This window comes from Siniperca chuatsi, linkage group LG4, assembly GCF_020085105.1.
Source record: "Siniperca chuatsi isolate FFG_IHB_CAS linkage group LG4, ASM2008510v1, whole genome shotgun sequence".
NCBI lineage: Eukaryota > Metazoa > Chordata > Actinopteri > Centrarchiformes > Sinipercidae > Siniperca > Siniperca chuatsi.
In genome coordinates this window covers 19,061,511-19,080,279 of record NC_058045.1, presented here as the reverse complement: position 1 = coordinate 19,080,279, position 18,769 = coordinate 19,061,511, and the positions used below count along the sequence as shown (strand labels likewise).

General features: G+C 39.5%; 1 protein-coding gene across 3 annotated transcripts; it reads right to left on the bottom strand.

Annotated features, from left to right (window-relative positions):
- Window positions 1–5,103: 5,103 nt before the first annotated feature.
- slc41a2a (solute carrier family 41 member 2a) lies at window positions 5,104–18,738 on the bottom strand. 3 transcript variants are annotated; one of them, XM_044191940.1, is made up of 11 exons: window positions 18,316–18,738; window positions 16,376–16,854; window positions 15,805–15,912; window positions 14,891–14,962; window positions 14,621–14,765; window positions 13,654–13,800; window positions 13,257–13,404; window positions 12,394–12,473; window positions 11,256–11,387; window positions 11,002–11,150; window positions 5,104–6,549 (listed from the first exon to the last, which is right to left on the bottom strand). In XM_044191940.1, exons 2-11 carry the CDS (start codon window positions 16,763–16,765, stop codon window positions 6,481–6,483), a joined length of 1,440 nt encoding a protein of 479 aa, XP_044047875.1. In that variant the 5' UTR covers window positions 16,766–16,854; window positions 18,316–18,738; the 3' UTR covers window positions 5,104–6,480. The 3 variants fall into 3 exon arrangements, with proteins under 3 accessions (XP_044047875.1, XP_044047874.1, XP_044047873.1); XM_044191939.1 differs by lacking the exon at window positions 5,104–6,549 and adding an exon at window positions 9,883–10,924 and having other exon boundaries at window positions 18,316–18,729; XM_044191938.1 differs by lacking the exon at window positions 5,104–6,549 and having other exon boundaries at window positions 9,883–11,150; window positions 18,316–18,737.
- Window positions 18,739–18,769: the final 31 nt, after the last annotated feature.

Sequence of the window (18,769 nt, the reverse complement as noted above, 5' to 3'; positions counted from 1 at the left end):
TAGAAAAAGTCTTAATTATTTCAGTATTAAAAATACATGATGTAGACCTGTACTTACCAGACTCTGCTTGAAGGTTCAGCCCTCCGTTTAGAGTCACTGCAAAGAATGAAAAAAGTCCCTATGTTTCGGCCTAAAGGTTTAAACGTGTAAAATATAGTTTAAATAGAATATAGATAATTTACCGGATGCTTGCGCCATTTTCCGTTGTCAGATTCAAAAGTCCTGTTCTCTGTGTCTCCCTTTGTTATCTGTCTATGTCACTAGGTACCCCTGTCTTTATAAGATCCTGTGTGGTTGACCTCTTGACCTTCTCTGGTTCCTGTGTGTGTGTGTGTGTGTGTTTGATGCAGAGATTAGCCCCTGAGATTTAACATTTATTTTACTTTCTTGTCATTTGAGATGTTTATTATCCAGACCTCCAACACGGAGCTTCACACAGAAACTTCAAGTACATTTGACATCAGGCTCAGTGTTAAAGACACTAATTGTAATTTCCCCTTATGATATTGTGAAACTTTAAAGTATAATCTTTTTTCAACATTAGAGTGAGTAAAGGTCCCCGGGTTCCAGATTTTATGGGTAATTTATCTTATTTTGTACAAAGTGTGTATGAAAGTGTTGTCTGGCTGACACGCATTCAGTATGCCTTAAGGCCATAAAAGAGACATTCCTTGATCTGTCTTCACACAATGGCTCTTCAGAAAGAGCAGGAAACATTCATCCTCCTAGGGACACAGGATATATAGATGATTGAGAAATGCCCTAGGCTTCCATATGGCTTTAATTTACTCTGTGTGTGAGGTATTTTACACGCCAATTTCAAACTGCCTTTAAGCTGATGGTATTACAGAGGAAATCTGATGCCCTCATTCCTTGGTCTTCACACAATCTGCACAGGAGTTGTAAGGAATGCTGCATGTAGACATTCATCAACAGATATCTAGACATTTATTCAGCTTCAAAACTTTAATCATTTATTTTTTAGTTCACATTTTCACAAAATCATTGCCTCACGCAAGCTCCTCCTAACCTATTTTCCCATTGGCTAACCCTCTCATTGGTTCACGCAAACTCTGCCTACCCTCCCACATCTTTCCAATTCATTCACACCTCACTCTGCACCGGACAGACATAATAGTATAATAGATGGTGTTCAATATTTAGTCAAAAGGTCAAAGTTCACCATCTATCATCCGTCAATTAAAAAGTGACAGAAAGTATTGTTTATCTCTCTCTTGTCATTCCTATTATTATTAACTTATTAATATTACCACTACCATTACATTATTACTATTTTAAAATTCTAGGTGGTATTTGCATTGTGCTTCCCTCTCCCCTCCCCGCTTCCTTCTCCCCCACCCCTCCCCCCCTTCCTTCTGATTTAGATGATGAGCTATTTATACATGATTACGAAACATTGATTGATTTAGTTACATCACCCAGGCCTGATTTGTTGCAAACTCCCGTTTCACATTCAGACTTGATTTTGTGATTGTTCAACTATGCTAGATAAACAGTATCTTTCAGGTTATTCTGTCATCACTGAATCAGATGTAGTGGAGGCGTATGGCTTTGCTTCCTGGAACTTCTGCTCAACAAGATGAGTTGTACGCTGTAGTGTGATGATGAACAATTTTACCTCTTTCACTGAGAAATTAATAAACCCTTCCTGATTTCGCTGTTCACATGACCTCTAGGTCACGAAAAAAGGCTCTGCCACAACTCAAAGATGACACTAATGGAAAGTTAAGTGACCCTTTTAATGGCCAATACCCGCACATCTCAAAGAAACTGACTTTAAAATGCAGAATTGAATGTACATGAATTAATAGGTCATGTTTAATTAACAATATGGAAAAGTATGAAGTTTTGATTTAACATGCTGATTTTGATGCAGGGACAATAGACCCTGAACTAACAGAAACTGGTTTCACATGTCCACCACTCTCGAAAAGATAAAGTCGCACCACTCATCAATGTCAAACTTGGCCCAGGCAGCCAATCAAATCAAGCAAGAGGCGTGCTTTACTATTTTACCACTTCTTCCTGTTACTTGAGCAGCCAGGGGAACCTCTGGTGCACGCAGCCCCGCTCCACAGGCTCATCATGTCATGTGTGTTGTGTAGTGGTATGTGGACCCAAAGGATTTCAGGCTCCAGGTAACCAAGCCTGACTGACAAAGGGCTAGCAGGCAGGGAGTCTGGCTGGAAAACTGGCTGACGAGTAGCAAGCAGGGTTGCAGGCTGGGGTGTCTGGGTACGCAGGAAGTCCGTGAGCCACCCAGGGATGGCCTCCCTCAGCCCAGGCCATGTCGAGAGTCTGGTTTCGACCAGACATCTGATTGCCTCTCTGCGGGACTCGTCATGTATTTCCCTCCCTTAGGCACACCAGATCGCGGACCATCTGGTCCACTTCCTCGGACAGCTCTGCTGGGTCCATGATTGGTTGGATCATTCTGTCGTGTGTGCTGTGTAGTGGTATGTGGACCCAAAGGCAGATGAGCAGGAAGCGGTATGAGGTGAAGTAGCCGGATGGCTACTGTGTTTATTGGGGGTGGTGTGGTTTACAGGCAGGTACAGGCAGACCAGTAGGCAGACAAGTAATGAACAGGCAACAGGAAAATGGGTTACCGGCTGGCAGTGGTGGAAACAGGGAAGTGAGTCCAATGTGGCTAAACAGTCCAATAGGGAGCAGGCAAAGTACAAAATCCAGAATCCAACCAAGGTCCACGGGAGACAAAGAATCCAAAGCGGAACTCACGGTAAGTATGCCGGGGAACTGGACACAGGAACCAGGTACAACAAAAGTGCACCAAACGGCGACACACACAAATGTCAGGACACTCAAAAGACAGGAACAAAACTCAAGATAGGCGCAACAATGATCCAACAATGACCAAAGACAGAGACCCGGACACTGCACCTGTAGTGGTGTGTCTCTGTGTGATCGCCCCTTAATGATGCTTGTTGCACCTGCCACAGTGTCCATAACTGTTTGATTTACCGTTGCTCATTTTTCTGTAATTGTCTGAGTTTTGTCCTCTCTTCTGGTTAATTGTAGTAAGACTATACTAAAAAAGACAGTTGTCTTTATAATTGATAATCACTTGTATGCACAAATGCTGCTGACTTTGGAATATAAAAAGGGAAATGGCCTACTAAGACACTTAGTTAGATATATGTATGGTTGCCACAAACAGTGCTGGACAAACAAGCTGATTTTAGTGTTGTTGCGGTGTGTTTCCAAAGACCAAAAGAGTCTGTAATAGAGTTTATTGAACACTTCCAGAAGGTCTGGGAATCTAATGCAGGCATATAAATGGAATAATGTGATCCACCACAAGTACAAACTCTAATGAATTGCTTACTTCCTTTTAGCAACTATCTTTAAAATCAATTATTTCAATTGACAGACAGGTTAATCGCTGCACTGAACACACACAGCATGCAGTACTGACTGAGGAGGAAAAAGAAAACCTGTTGTATTTTACTACAAATAATGTATAATCACATATTCTTGAAAGTGATCCTGATAACACATTAACATTATTGTGGCTCTGAAGCATTTGTAAATGTTCAATATACTGCATACCAGCATCGGCCCCCTGACCTCCGACCTATTTAAAATGCAAGGTGGTTCTAAGCATCAGTTCACTGAGGGAACGCTGAGGAAATGGAGTGAACACATGTTCACTTCCGCATGTCCTCTCCTTTAATAGACTTCGTACCTGTGTTTTTTAATTCTTTGTTGTAAAAGTTCCTTTAAAGAGTTTAGATATTCATCCTGTGTCTCTGTCCCTCTGGTCAACATGCAGACCAGAGGGACACACACACACAAACACACATTCACATACTAATGTGGAAGGAAAATAATATTGAAATATTCTACTGTTGAAACAGCTAAGTAATTAAGTTTAGCAATAAATTATGTTGTGTACAGGGTGAAGGCATCTGCCACTCCTGCATACCTGTGATGTATCCACCATGTAGAAGGCACTCTGCCCTTCCCAACTGGGGCAGTTGCCTGAGTTACAGATGGATGGATGCACACAATGGTAAGATGGCTTCCCCTTTTGCCATAATCTTAGTACATGAGTAAGTTCACTTTCTGACTGAATAGTTCACTGTCTGACTGCAAGAAATGTGCTTTGTGATTAAAACCACACGATGTAATAATAAAGTAGCTATTTTGTGAAGTAGCTACAGCTGAAAGAATCAAATGAGAATGAATGTGCATAGGATGCCATCTAAAGGAAATCGCAGCTATCTGCAGCTGTTTTTAAAAAAACAACTTCTATGGAGATAAGAAATAATGGTGTCAAAAGTGGACAGGTGAAGAATGAGAGAGGTAGGCCTAATTGAATGCCCACAACAGGAGGAGCAAGGGTGGAGTAAAGGGATAATATAAAGAAGGTGCACACTGGAGCCCATTCAGTTGCTCCTGGGACCCAACTCGGTTTAGACATGTACTTTGTTTGAAGTTACATTAAACCTATATCATATTGAACTCTACAGTTTGTTTGTATTGATTGAAGTAGTAATTCTTCATTGAGGTAGGGGACCTAACTCCATCTGGCCCTGAGGGAGGTTTCCCTACGTCACTAACAAATGTTACACAGCAGATTATCCATACACTAAAAGAATGAGGAAGGCTCAACAACTACAGACCACTTTGGATTGTATTTTAATGCTTGGTTCTAATTAGCTGCCAAGTCCTTTTTACACTGCCGGTAATGTAGCTAATAGAATACCGGTTAGAAAATTGATTAGTGTATTGGTATTTAACACAGATAATATCCAATCAATAAAATTCTGTATGATTTGGCCAAAAATAAAGTGATTTCCATGTCTCCTTCATTATGGGACAGTGTCAGACTTGAATGCACTTGTATGGAGGACCGGAACTGCCAAAATCAAAAATAAATAAATAAATGACTCAATAAAAAAATGAATATGCCATTAAATGCACCAAAAATATTAGAATTAATTTAGACATTAAATAATTTATAAAATGTGACACAAATTGATATTTCTGTTTTAACTAGCTTCTGTATTTATTTACATTTGTATTAATTCCCCTATTTATTTACTTTCCCATTTAATTTTATTTTCTCCATCTGGTTTTCTCAAGACTTGCGGGTAGGGTTGTGTTGGTGGTTTTTCTTCAATTTAGATATCTGCTCTTCTGTGTCTTTTGAATTATCCATGGCTGTGTGCTAGCTGTCTCCATTATGGAGGTCGGCTGTGTGCAGATGCCCAGTCAACCAGTTTGCAGCAGTTTGCTGTTCTGCCTACCTTCTCTGGTATGCTAGTAGAACAAAATATAAACTGGTTTCCAAGAAAATTGTGATAATCCTGCAGTCTTGAAATCACTGTCAGTCAACACTTTACTCTCTTAAACCATTCATTTGGAACCTGTGTCTTGCTGCACAGTGGGGAACGTTACATTTATATAGACTATGTGAAAACAAAGTTTGATTACTAAACATTAGTCAAGAATGCACTTTTTATTGGAACTTTGAAACTCCTTTTTCATACCCACCATAACTTGCTGGCAAGTCAGGGAACACAGTAGTAGTCCCCCTCCCTAATTACTAATGTCCCCAACAATGAATTTAATATCTAAGAAGTAATTCTTAAAAGTTTGTTTTCCAAAAATATAATTCCTGAATATAAATACATATATTGGAAGCAAGCTTATTGAAAATACACTTATGTAGTATTGACTAAGTAACACTACTTTTGAGACTCTTTCGATTGAGTTCTGAAGAATTTTGTTTGTCTTCTTTTTTCAGATTCTTCAGGTTTTGTATAAATTAGAATGTTTCAAATTATATTTTTGATAAGTATACTGTGTTACAACCTTAAGTTAATTAACAGGAGTTAATGAAAGTATATTTACAGAATACTATTAGTACAGTTCAAGTTAGTACATCATGCTGTCATCATAATGCTTTCTGTTTTTATACTGATTTTAACTTAAGTATATGTAACTTTGGTATATAACAAACTCAATAACCCATACATGCTACATTTGAGTGCATCAAAAGTTATTCCAAGAAAGTTTTGAATCTAAATTGAATCTAAACTTAATGGTTGTCTTCACAATCTCAACAAGGAAAATATGTTCTTGTCATCAGCACAGGTCAAAATGATTATGTACGGGCGGTTGGGAACAGGCAGAGGGCGTAGCAACCCAGCCGGAGGACGATGTGAAGACTTCCCTCGAGCGCAGACGGTGTAGGCAGTCACAAACGCCCAAGTGTCCACCTCCATGGTGGGCTACCAGAGATCTAGGGTGCGGCTGATACCAGGATGATAGGAAATTTTGGATGTGTGTGCCCTGGGAACGTGTAGTGTCGGGGACAAACAGACAGTCGGGTGGTCCATTACCCAGGTCGGCCTGTGTTAGCTGGGCCTCCCTCACATTAGCCTCAATTTCCCATGTGATTGCCAATGATACATGAGGATGGAATCTGGATCAGGGGAGGAGTCTTCGCCCGTGTACTGGTGAGAAAGGGCGTCCAGTTTGATGTTCCTTGATCCCGGCCTGTGGGTGAGGGAAAAGTTGAAGCGGCCAAAGAACAGAGCCCACCGAGCCTGTCGGGAGTTAAGCCTCTTGGCCAACTGAATGTAGACTAGGTATTTACGGTCGGTCCACACTACAAAAGGTAACTCTGACACCTCCAACCAGTATCTCCATTCTTCTAGTGCCATTTTGACAGCGAGGAGCTCCCTGTTGCCAACATCGTAGTTTCGCTCTGCTGGGGTTAATCGACGCGTGAAAAAGTTTGAGAACCACTGCTCTAGGGGGGTCCAGGAAAAAGCTCCCCCATAAGAACATTTTGTACATTTTAAAGTTAAATGCATAAACCTGGTGCACTTTGAGAGCAAAATGAAGAGGCTAAATTTATGAAGAAGTTTATGCTCTTTTGTGCTCTAGTAAACAGTTTAATCATAAAACACATTATGCAGGGTTTCCCTAGATTTCTGGTGCTGTGGTGGGGGGGGTCGTGGGATTTAGGAGTCCTCCCCCAAGAAAATGTTATTTGACTAAAAACTATGCATTTTCACATAATTTTAGACTATTATCATTACAATATTTAAAAAAAAAAAAAAAAAAACACAGGTTGTAGTTTTTCACATTACACTGACATCAGCATTGGCAGGAGAATGAATGCCTCAGGCTCTTGTCCGATCACCTCTACCGCTAGTCCCTCTCAAGGAACAGAAGCTGCGTTTCGACAGCAGAACTTTCCCCAGGGACTAGGAACCTTTCGAGGAACTCTCTGCTAACTGCATTTCCACCCAAAAGGTCCCTGCTCAGGGGGTAGTACTTTTCAGAAGTACCGGGACTTTTGGGGTGGGGCTTGCTGTGCTGAACATTTCTGATTGGTCGAGCTCCGACCGGCGGAGTAGAAAGTGGATTGACCGTCTGGATCGATGCGTCACAGGCCAGCCTTCTCTGGCGTAGCAGCTTAGCCACTGCGCTGTTGAAGCCATAGTGGAAGGCACTGGATGCCCAGTCGTTTGAAGGTAAATCATGTACAGCCCACATGCTGCTTGTTAAATGCTATAACTCCTACTGTTGTCATGCTATTGCTACCCTAACCAAAAGCTAATGTAAGCTACTTGCTAATGCCAACCGCTAATGGTATAGAATCATGGTGTTCCTTACAACAAGGGTTGGCTAAATCAATCATACAAAATGATATCTTGTTAATGTCATCGCAGTGAGACACAGCGTCCCCCCCACTGTGTTTTTCAGATGAAATAGACAGGTAAAATGAACTCTAAATAGCACTACGGACAGTCTGTCTTAAAGATCTGATTTGAGAAACAAATCAGATTCGCCTGCAGTCTGAACAGAGCCTATATCTGTTTCACCCACACACAGTCATCTTCCCCTTTTTGCTGGAAAAAAAAAGCTCAATATTTTTTTGAGAATAGACCTAATGGTATTTTTGACATACTGTATTTACAAATTAGTCGGTGGAACTTCTGTTACTGTATTTGTGTTGTTGTTGAAAGCAGTGGCACTTAAATGTGTCTGATCATTCTCCTGTTATGAGGTGTAGTAGGAGGACCCAAATGCAGAAGACCAGGAAGCAATATGTGGATGAGGTAGCCAGATGACATCAGCATATCATTTATTTGCTGATGTAGCTTACAGGCGGGTACAGGCAGACAGGAAACAAACAGGAAACAGGCAGGTAGGTAGAAACAGGTCCAGGTAATAGAAAACAGGTTACCGGATGGTAGTGGTTGAAACCAGGAAATTAGTCCAAGGCTAAACAAATCCGACAGGGATCAGGCAAAGTTCAAAGTCCAGAATCCAGACACAGTCCAAGGGAGACAAAGAATAATTCCAGCAGAAACAACTGCCTGGCCACTTGACAATGGCACAAAGAAACACGCACATGACAGGGACACAATGATCCAACAATGAACAAAGGAAAAGACCTGGATGAAATACCCTAAGGGAGGTGAGACAACGAGATAAAGGTGCAAACAATCAAGGAGGGCCCAACAATCAAAACTTGAGGGAAAGCAAACAAAGACAGGAAGCAAAACCACAAGACACACAAGGGGAGGAGAATACTACAAAATAAAACAGGAAATGACAAAATGACAAAACCTCAAGCTATAACATCTCCTCTAATTTGTCAAATGCTGCCAGATGATTTTGGTTTGATTTTGATTTTAGTGCAACTTTCTCTACCGTGCTACACAACAACACAAATACAATTTGTGAGAGAGGCTGAGCAAATGCATGGTCCTAACATAAACTTTTATGTAAGAGGAATCCAGCTAATTTGGTTACGTGTCAGTTAATGTATGAAGTAACTGTGAATTAATATTCCTTAACTGATGATCTATTAAGTGTGAACTAATCACATAAAGTCACAGTGACTTGATCATTTGTTAATGGTGAGCAACAGGAATTCATGATACATCCTGCATTAATTCATGCATTAAATTATCATGAGTCATGCATTAGATAAGCATTACTTTAATATATGATTTGTACCCTTTGTGAAGGAAATCTTGAGAGCTAGTTAAGTTTCAGGAGACCTGGCTGTCTTATCCAGAAGCATTTACTGAAGCTCAATCGAGGAGAACAAAGATAAGTGAATCACTGTGTACTGACACCCAACACATTCTATGGGGAGACAGTCAGCCAATCTGTTGAGTCTGAGGCAGAGTACAGCATATCTTCCTTCGACCTTGGTCTCCTGGGAGACGACGGAGTCAGCTCAGCCATATCAGGACAGCTGCACTAACCAGTCATTCCAGGAGACAGAGTTGAACTATGGCTCTGAAAGAGACAGGCCATGACCTTTGGTCAGCAGAATCCTTCTCTGTCTTCATAAATTGCTTCTTAGAGTACCTACTACCCTGATATGCCCTTTTCTTCTATTTCGCCCTAAAAAAATTGTCATTTCCTTTGCACTTATCACTTGCGTCAAGTGGAACATGGAACTGAGGCTTCTCCTTGATCTACGTTGGCTTCGATCATTTGCAGGTGTTTTGGACAAAAGCATCTGCCAAATGAATAAATGTAAATGTAGCTCTCTCAGTGGTGGGAGGTGTGCACTGTGACTGTAAATAAATATCTTTCAGGATAGTGTAGGTACCTGCATTAATATGGGGGAGCTTGGCCTTATTACTGGTCAGAATTATTTCATGTCAAATGTATCCATGTATCCAATATGTTAAACTGCAAAAGCTACTGAAGGTTACACAGGTAGTGCATACGACATAATGGGAAAAAGGTTTTTTACACAACTGAATGCACTCACTCACCAAAGTCAATCTAGAAAAAATAAAAATGAATAAGGAGCTTGTCATACATTAAAAAAAACTCAGCTGTGGACCAACGTACAATTTCTTTGCATTTATTTAAATATTTTTTGATCTAGTGATCAAAGTGATCTAGCAACACAATTTGCATTAGTTTCACTGGTGATATAGGGGACTCAAATCATGTGATCACAAGCTCCACATACATTATTGTCGAGTGAAACAAAATTATAATCACATTACACAAGGTCTGACTTCACAATATATATCTATATATATGTATAGATATATATTCATATCCAAAAACATAAAAAAATAGATTAAATACAAATTAGTTACATTGCCTGTTATACTAATGTTCAAAGGACCTCTGAATTTCTGCCAGTATAGAAGTGATCTATGAATCAGCAAGTGATGTTTTCTATGTGATACGTAGGTACGCCACATGCCCAGAATGATTTTCTGTATGCCCACTACAAAATAAACTGAGATACATAACATTCTTTTTTTTTAATTTAAACAATAATAACCAAAATACATTCTAAGTCAGGGACATATAATTCTGCTTTCATTTCCTTCTGTTCAGTGTCCACAAAGTTATAAAAATGACAGATGTAATGAGTAAAAAGTGACAAAACCTTGGTCGTACAAACAAAAGGTGTGCTACAATGAAGTGCACTTAACTCTATGAGCCTTAAGTTCTGTTGTTGTGTGCATCCATGTCTCTGACAAGTTGCTATGAAACAGAAATGGCAATGAGTGTTTTAATTAACATAATAAACATCTGGTAAATGTGCCACTGTTCGTCGGATAATTATGACAAAGATGAAATAAAATGTGAAGAATAAATGGCTGACTGCCTTTTGATGAAAAATATTTCTTTGTCCTTGTATTTATTATTTTACTACTAGAAGTGATGTTTTGTTGTATTTGTTCTTCTGAACTTATACACTGCCTGAGTCACCAATGTACCACAGCACAAGAAAGGCAAGAGAGAGGAGAGCAGTCCCTAGCAGGTCCCCAAGGGCTGTGAGGTAGGGTATTGAGTAACTGTCGGGGTCTTTACCCCTCCGCCATAGACAGTGGACCATAGAGTCAGCTGTACACAGCAGGGAGAAGACCTAAGAGACAGGCACGAGTGATATTGCAAAACAGTGATGAAGTATGCAGTGAGAAAATTACCACACGTTTGACCCACCTGAATCAGGGAAGCAGACAAGAAGGCGACAGTCAAGAGAGGACTGGGCAAAGTGTGGTCTCCTTTCATCAGGTGAATAGTGTGTAAGAAGACGAGCTGACCAGGAATGACCAAAAGAAGCAGGACCTGAGCAGATCGATGGTTTGCTCCTGCCATGACAAAGCTAAACATCAGCTTGTGTGTGGGTGTGTGTGTATTAGGTGAGGGGGCAACAGACTGCCTTTATGTAAATGTTTTGACCATTTGATCTTTACCTGAACCAAAGAAAATGCGGCAAGGGCTGTAGCAGCTCTTAAGGTCTTCAGGAACCTCTCCAGGTGAGTAATTCAAATGCAAATTGGTAGAAATACGACTAGACTGTATGGAGACAAGGTTTCCTCCAATACCTGATTAGGAAAGAAGTGAAGCACATCAACTATGTGAGATTTCTAAAGTGAGTTGCTGATGGGTAAAATTCTTTGCCGAGAGATGACAAGACAGGGCACATACAGAGAACCACGAGTCGATCTTCAATCAGGCTGAATTTAGCTTAACGTATATATACCATTTTAGAAATTGGGGCCACCCTTCTTGGTTATCTTCTAAACATATTGATCTTATTTTGCTGGACCCCCCAAGACACATCTGGAAACTCTTTTTCATTGGGGCCCTGTCCTGTACATTACAATAATATTCTAAACGGATGTGGTCCCAGTCCAATTGATATATTATAGATAAACATACTACAAATTGTAACACATGCAACTTCAATATGGACTGACCGATATTTAACCTAAAAGTTGTACTTTGATGCTTTGGCAAAATAGTTTTTGAAACTTTCATGCCAATAAAGCCATTGAATTGAATTTAGAAAGTAAATGCAGTCCTAAATATGCTAAGTAAGAAAGGACAGTATACCAATAGTGGGAGCAGAGTTTATTTTAGCAGAACCTGAGATATCATCTTTTTGTATTCCACACATCCTTCTTCCTTCTCAAAACCTGGCGCCTACATTACCCACAATGCAACTTTGATGTGTAAAATTGTTCCCCTTTAAGGTAACTTGACCTCTGAACATAAATATGCACTATGTCTCCCTTTCTATGACTTAAGGCACTGACATCTGATGAGCTTCCCATCTATAGTCAGGACTTCTCCAAAATGAACATACAGGTTTTACAACAGTGTTTTAAGGCAATTCTTAATTCTTAAGGAGTAACATTTTTTTTTTTAGGAATTTACACATGTCAATTGGGAAATGAAAGGATGGTGATTTGTGTATCAACACATGCTAGAAAAATAGCAAAATACCCTGAGACACAACGTCTCATCCATGACTCTATTCATCTAAACGCTTTTTTTTTCTTCACAAAAAGTAGCCCATAATTGCACTTTCAAAAGAGGACAACTCACCATTTATAACTGGAGCATAAATTATGATTCCTGCCAGGTTTGGATCTGACACAGTCTTGTCCAGAATAAGTCCTCCGAAACTAAAAAGGAAGACAAACAAAAACATGTTTTTAGAAGCTCTATGCATTCTGCATGCACTATAACACATTAAGAGGCTCAACATAACAATAAAGGATCGCAGGAGAACATTTTGAAAGAAGTGTGATGTTGCACTGAGGGTAACATCACACTTAAAAAAAGCCTAAATGAAAAGAGACATTTTAGACATCAAAAGAGAGTGTTGGGCTTTTTTCTTTTTTTTTACTGTATGTTGCATGTAAAGCCTTTTATTAAAATGAACACAGTTTGGATAAGTATGCAGCCATTTTGTTTGTACTTTTGCTAAACTAGCTGCTGTTTGCTAGTCATCTTGTATTCTCTGTCACATCATATTTAAATAGTTTTAATCAGTTTTGAGCAACATTTTTCTTTGAAACTGTTTGTTTGTCTTGCTAGTTTGAGTTGTCTTGCTAATTTTAGAGTATAGGGTCGATTTAATACACTATGGAATTTATACAGTATGTGTGCAGTATAGCTCAGTATATGGTTGACAATGGAGTTTAACTCTTGTCCTTTAAACAAAAATATAAATTCCAACTTGTAAAAATCTGTATTTTTGCAAACAGTGAAGGGAAGGAGAAGATTAGTGTTTTATTTTAAAACTCAAAGTCTGAACCTTTTAAAACTAAGGAAAAATGTTAAAAACTAATAATTTACTGAATTTATAAACTTCAAAATCCACACCACACCTAAATGTACAACATTTAAGCAGTCTGAATACATGTCCAAGCTTTTGAAAAGTCAGCTGAGACTAAGGTAAGTACCTGCTGATGACCATTGCTGTAACGATTGGTTCCCAGCCTGTGCGGAGCAGGATGTGACTGGCTGGATGTTTGGAGGCGATGACCACCCAAAGAGGAATCAGGCACAAAAATAACAGATCCACCAGGTACAGCACATAGGGATACAAATCTGTCAGGAAACAAGCTCATTATTCATACCTTTATTTTCAACCAGAATTCAGTCCAAAGCTATGTTAGGTTTCTGATCTTTATGGATGTGTTAGTTCCAGGGTCACAAGTGCCATCTGTTGGCCAAAAGTGAAAATTACATGACCTCTGACTCCTAGAACAACCAGTGTATTATCCTTCACTGTTCTGGTGTGGGTTACAGATTCAAATTGGCCTACCAGATCATCTTGTTGTCCTCATCTCTCTTTACCTATGAATGAGTAGAACCACTGACTGAAGCAGGCCAACAAGGCGAGAGTGATAAGGTCCCCAAAGCTGGCTGCCATGGGTGTAGCAACGTTGTCAGGGTTGACTCCCATCCGCTTGGAGCCAATGATCACTCCCACCATAATAATACCTAGAGAGGGTTAAAGACAAGGTAAAGTTCTTAATCTACGAGGTGACATGGGATCAGTCCTGAGTTTGGAAAGAATTCATAAGCATGAACTTAAGCTTACTTTAATTTCAACCTGAATGGAACTATGGCCTGAATGGCCCTAGACTCTTTACTTAAGTATAATTGCTCCTCAATTTTGATTGTACATAAAATAAAGGTGATGTTTGGGCAAAAAGGAAAGTAAAGGGGGGGCTAGACGTACCTCTTATGGGCATGCAGCCCATAATTCCTAGCTACACCTCTGCCTCTGTGGCACTGAGCTTGTCATAATAGGTCAATGCCGAAATTCAAATTGTGGGTTGATCAAAAGACACTGCAACCAAAAAATGATAAACCCCCATGCAGAATTGATTTAAATGTCCAAGATGCACCTTGACACAGTCCCTTCTATCATGGGAAGCAGCTCACTTAACTACACAAAAAGAACATTTTCTGAGAAATTTGGGAGTCTTTGCTAGGAAAATAGATCAAAAAATAACTTTGAGGGGGCATAAAAAAAGAAGGAATTAATTGGTAGTAGCCTTATACAGAAACAGCAGTGAAGAATGACAGGATGTATGAAGCTGGCCCAAAACAGAGGAAGGACAAAAGAGAATGGATTTCACAGAAACACAGGGGTCGGTACCTATAAAAGTATAATGCATGTGTTGAAGCTAATTAAACTTAGTGAGGATTCCTGAGGTCATGGTCATGTGTGTAGGTGGGTGATTCACCAAATCTTTTTGCACTCAAGGCTAGGTCAAGGACGGTGGTTCAAGGTGACGGCAGGTTGTGTTGTTACCTTGCAGCAATGAAGCAATAAAGGCAGTAGAAACACTGGTTGAACACAGGAGCACTACGTGATGAAAGGGCATCTTTCCTTCTGCCATCCAGCCCAACAGAGTTGCCATCAGAGAGGCTAACAGGGCGAGCACTGTGGCTTGCAGCTGTAAAATGAGGCTGGTTGTAAGAAATATCCACAAGTCTTGGTAGATTGCTATAAAATTATGAAATGGTTAACTGGAAGATGAAGTCCACATAAAGTTTCTTTTCTCAAATGAAAACAATGTACCTGCTTGAGTGCCAGGTTCCCAACGATCAACATCCACTTTTCTCTGGCAGGTTCCATTTTTCCTGCATTTACCTGACAACATCAAATACTGTATATATTAACTCATTAAAAATTAGTCTGTATTTCCATGACAACTGGGCAAACTCAATTTGCTGATGATCATGTGATAGGATTGAAAGCTTCAGAAAAGCTACTAAATGGATCTTGAGGTGAGTGTTTCCAAAGTCAAGAATGAACTTTGAATCTCAACAGATAAATATTGTTCATACTGTTACAACACCAGCTCACACAACAAAAGTTTTTTAATTGAGATTTTTTTTTCTTGGATATTTTAACAAAAAACGAAGGAACATGTCACCCAGTGCAACAGTGTGGCTCACTGAAAAGCTTTTGGACAACAATGGAGCTCTATGGCACTGAGGAATAAGCTATATCAGGCTTTAATTAACAATAATTATGGTAATATTTTATCATTAACATTTTCATTTCATTTCAGATGATCTGAATTGTGGGACTACTGGTAGCATTAATTTGTCCAATTTAATTTGCAGGAGAGTTGCTCTGCTACTGTGGTCTTCACAGGTCTGTGAGGAGTTTCACGCAAGGACAGAAAACCCATGATGCAAGAAGGCAAAAATATAATTCTGAGAAAGAGGTTATTGTTACCCTGTCAATCAATGTATTTATCATTCCCTTTCACTCCAATTCTGTTGCCCATCTCTGCCCATTTTTTATATTTCACTGCATTTTGTTAGGTGTTCTTTTATACTGTATGTAATGTTCTAAACACATCTCACTTATGCCTCATGGTATTTCTTTGTAATTGTGTATTGGATTAAATTGTTGACTTGCGTGCACATCTCTGTGTCTTTGTGTGTGTGTGTGTGTGTTTGTGTTAACGTGCGCACACTCACAGCAGTCGAGAGTCTAGAGGCCAGAGTCATTTCCAGGTTGCCCTTCATGCCTAATACTGCAGGGACCAGGATGAAGATCTCTGTGATTTCCTGGAACACGTCCCAGTTCTGCCATGAAAACACACAGTCGTAAACTTAATATAGAAGATGAACCACCATATATCTTTATTTTCAGTCAAGGTGATCTTCACTTAAAATAAACACATCAACTTAGAAATTCAAATTAGTTTTTGTTTATTTCATAGTTCCCATGTTTCTCCCCAAACTGATCTCAGAACAGCAGAACCCCAGCCTACACTAACAAAATAAAGTTTTCAAAATTCTCCTAGCACTCCTACATCAACTCTTCTTTTCCTCAACAGCCTTCTGTTGTCTTGTCTTGTCCATAATTTGATCTCATCCCACTCCCTCTCTCCTTTTCCCCATTTTTCCCTCTGCACCTGCTTCAACTCTCTTCATCTCTAGTAACCAGACATTTGGAAAGCCAAGAAATGATGACCTCAGTTCATCAAAGATCATCAAAACTCTAAATCACTTTTTTGTCCTCCTCAGCTTTCCTTTGTTTCCTCACCTGAACTACATCAAGCAGCATCCCAGTAGAGACTGTCCCGAACCCGGCCAGCAGAAATGGCACCAGGATCTGAAGCACCATGGAGCAGACTGACTCAGCAGGTGCACCAGAGCCATCTGCATCCTTGGATCTTGGACCTGCTCTCATGGATCCACTGACCCTTGAGCTACTGTAGAGTTTATTTGGGAGCAGAAAGTCTGTCTCAGTGTACTCCTGTGGTTCGTAATGGAGACTGGTGTTGACAGGTGAAATATTCCCATTGGTGCTAAAATGTTGTGGACTTCCAGAGTGTTGCGATAAGGACGGGATGGATCTGTACTGTTGGCTGGTGACTCCGCCCACAGAGCCACTTGGGGGCAGTTTCTCATCTTGTGACTCTGGGACAATCATGGTGTAAAGTTGAGATTTGACAGGATATTATTCCTGCAGCTCTGGCTCTAGAGAAACAGTGGCATCTACACTGGTCACAAACAGTTGGCCTAAAAAGAAAATGAGCAAACCCAAAAAGGATGAGTCACAATTGAGTGGTTATAACTAACAGCGTATGTTGCTAAAACAGATCAATTCATAAGTTCTCCTTGTATATCACCACCACACCAAAAACGTCCCCATGCCGTGTCCTGTTTTCCTGTGACAGCAAAGACAGCATCAACTGCACAGAGGCAGAAATTAAGCAATGTATAACAGCATAACAGTACTAACAGCTGTAAAAGTAAAGTCAAAAGCTCAACATTTAGTTATAAAGTCTTGAATCACGCAGACAAGTTATGTGATTATATGACTTATTTACGTGAAAAATCAAGTGTGCGACTTTGGCATGTAGAAAGCTTGGCTGTTGAATAAGGCTGTTTCAGAGTCATCTGATGGCACAGATTGCCTGCATTATCATTCTTCATGCCTGATTCCCTTCAGCAACACTGAGGCGGCCTTGTCTGACTGAGACAATACAGGAATTTGGAATTCCTAAGAGATGACCAGGTACTAAACAGCTGAGGTAATCAGGTTGTACTCGAGGAATGTACAAAATTATTCACTTTTTTTAACACAATATGCAGAAATTGGCATGTCAACAAACAGACTTGTTAACGGTGTATCAAAATGTATCAAAAATAGTCTCAATAATGTGCTTTATCCCCTTGAAAAAGCTTGAAAGAATGGTAACTTTAGTGTTTGAATAAACTATAGTTTAAACTACAGTTTGGCAGTTAAGAAACTTAAACTAAAATATTCATAATTGTGATAAATCAAGCAACTTCTAATCATCAAACCCACAAAATGGTCAGAAAAGTTTCAAGTACCACACTGTTGTGAGCCAAAAAGTTGTTAAATCATTCAAGGCTAAACTAATTCATCTGCAGATGCACAAGAGTATATTATAAAGGAAAGCATCATACATCAAACAGACACTGTACAATGAAAGGATTTCTACAGTCTAATCATCTCCAAGATCATGATCAAAGGGTTGAGGACAAAATAATTGGTAAACAATAAAGTTTTAATTCTCAGATCAAATTAATGCAATGCTTAGTTTCTCTGTCTCTCCAACATCTCTACTTATACAGATACTGCTTCAATCAGTGTGTCAGTATACTGTATATATATACAGTTCAATTCAAAGGGGCTTTATTGGCATAGGAAACATTTTACATTGCCAAAGCAAGTGTGAAATAAAAACAACAACAACAACAACAAAACAAAAAAAGTACATAAACAGAAGAATTGTGATTTTTCTGTTAGAAATATGTATATACAGATAGGTTTAAAAAAATAACTTTAAATAAAATAGAAAAATGTCGACTTGCAATTAAAAGAATACAAATACAAATAAGTGAGAACTATAAAAACACTGAAACAATATACACTGTATACATATTTAATCTGATAGTCTGGGCAACATTTGGTCTATAGTTAGGAGTAGAATAGTAGAAGAAGTGCCTTACCCTTATTGTGAAACCATGGGAGAAGAAGAGGCATCTATTCTGACACTCCACTGCTAACCGTGACTCCTCCTCATGGCTTCTGTCGTCCTCTGAATGGTGTGCTGAGTCTCCAGTGTGACATTACCCTAGCCTACCCCTCCCTCACACACACACACATCACTCTCACTCTCTCACCCCCTCTATCATGTCCAGTGCATGCATATTCAAATACAGTGACAGCCTTTGCATAGCCTGTATAAGACAGACAGCAGGATACACACACATATTTTACATTTCTTTGTTATGAGCAGTTCAATGCTGGCCTATAGCCTAGTTGTTATGGTTGTTGCTGCTTCACATATAGTGTTTCTTTCTATAGGGACAAAGCATTGACCAATGACATATACAACAGAATTTAAAGGCCTATGTTGGTTGCATTTGTCCCTAGATGGGCCTTTTTACAAATATAAAGAGT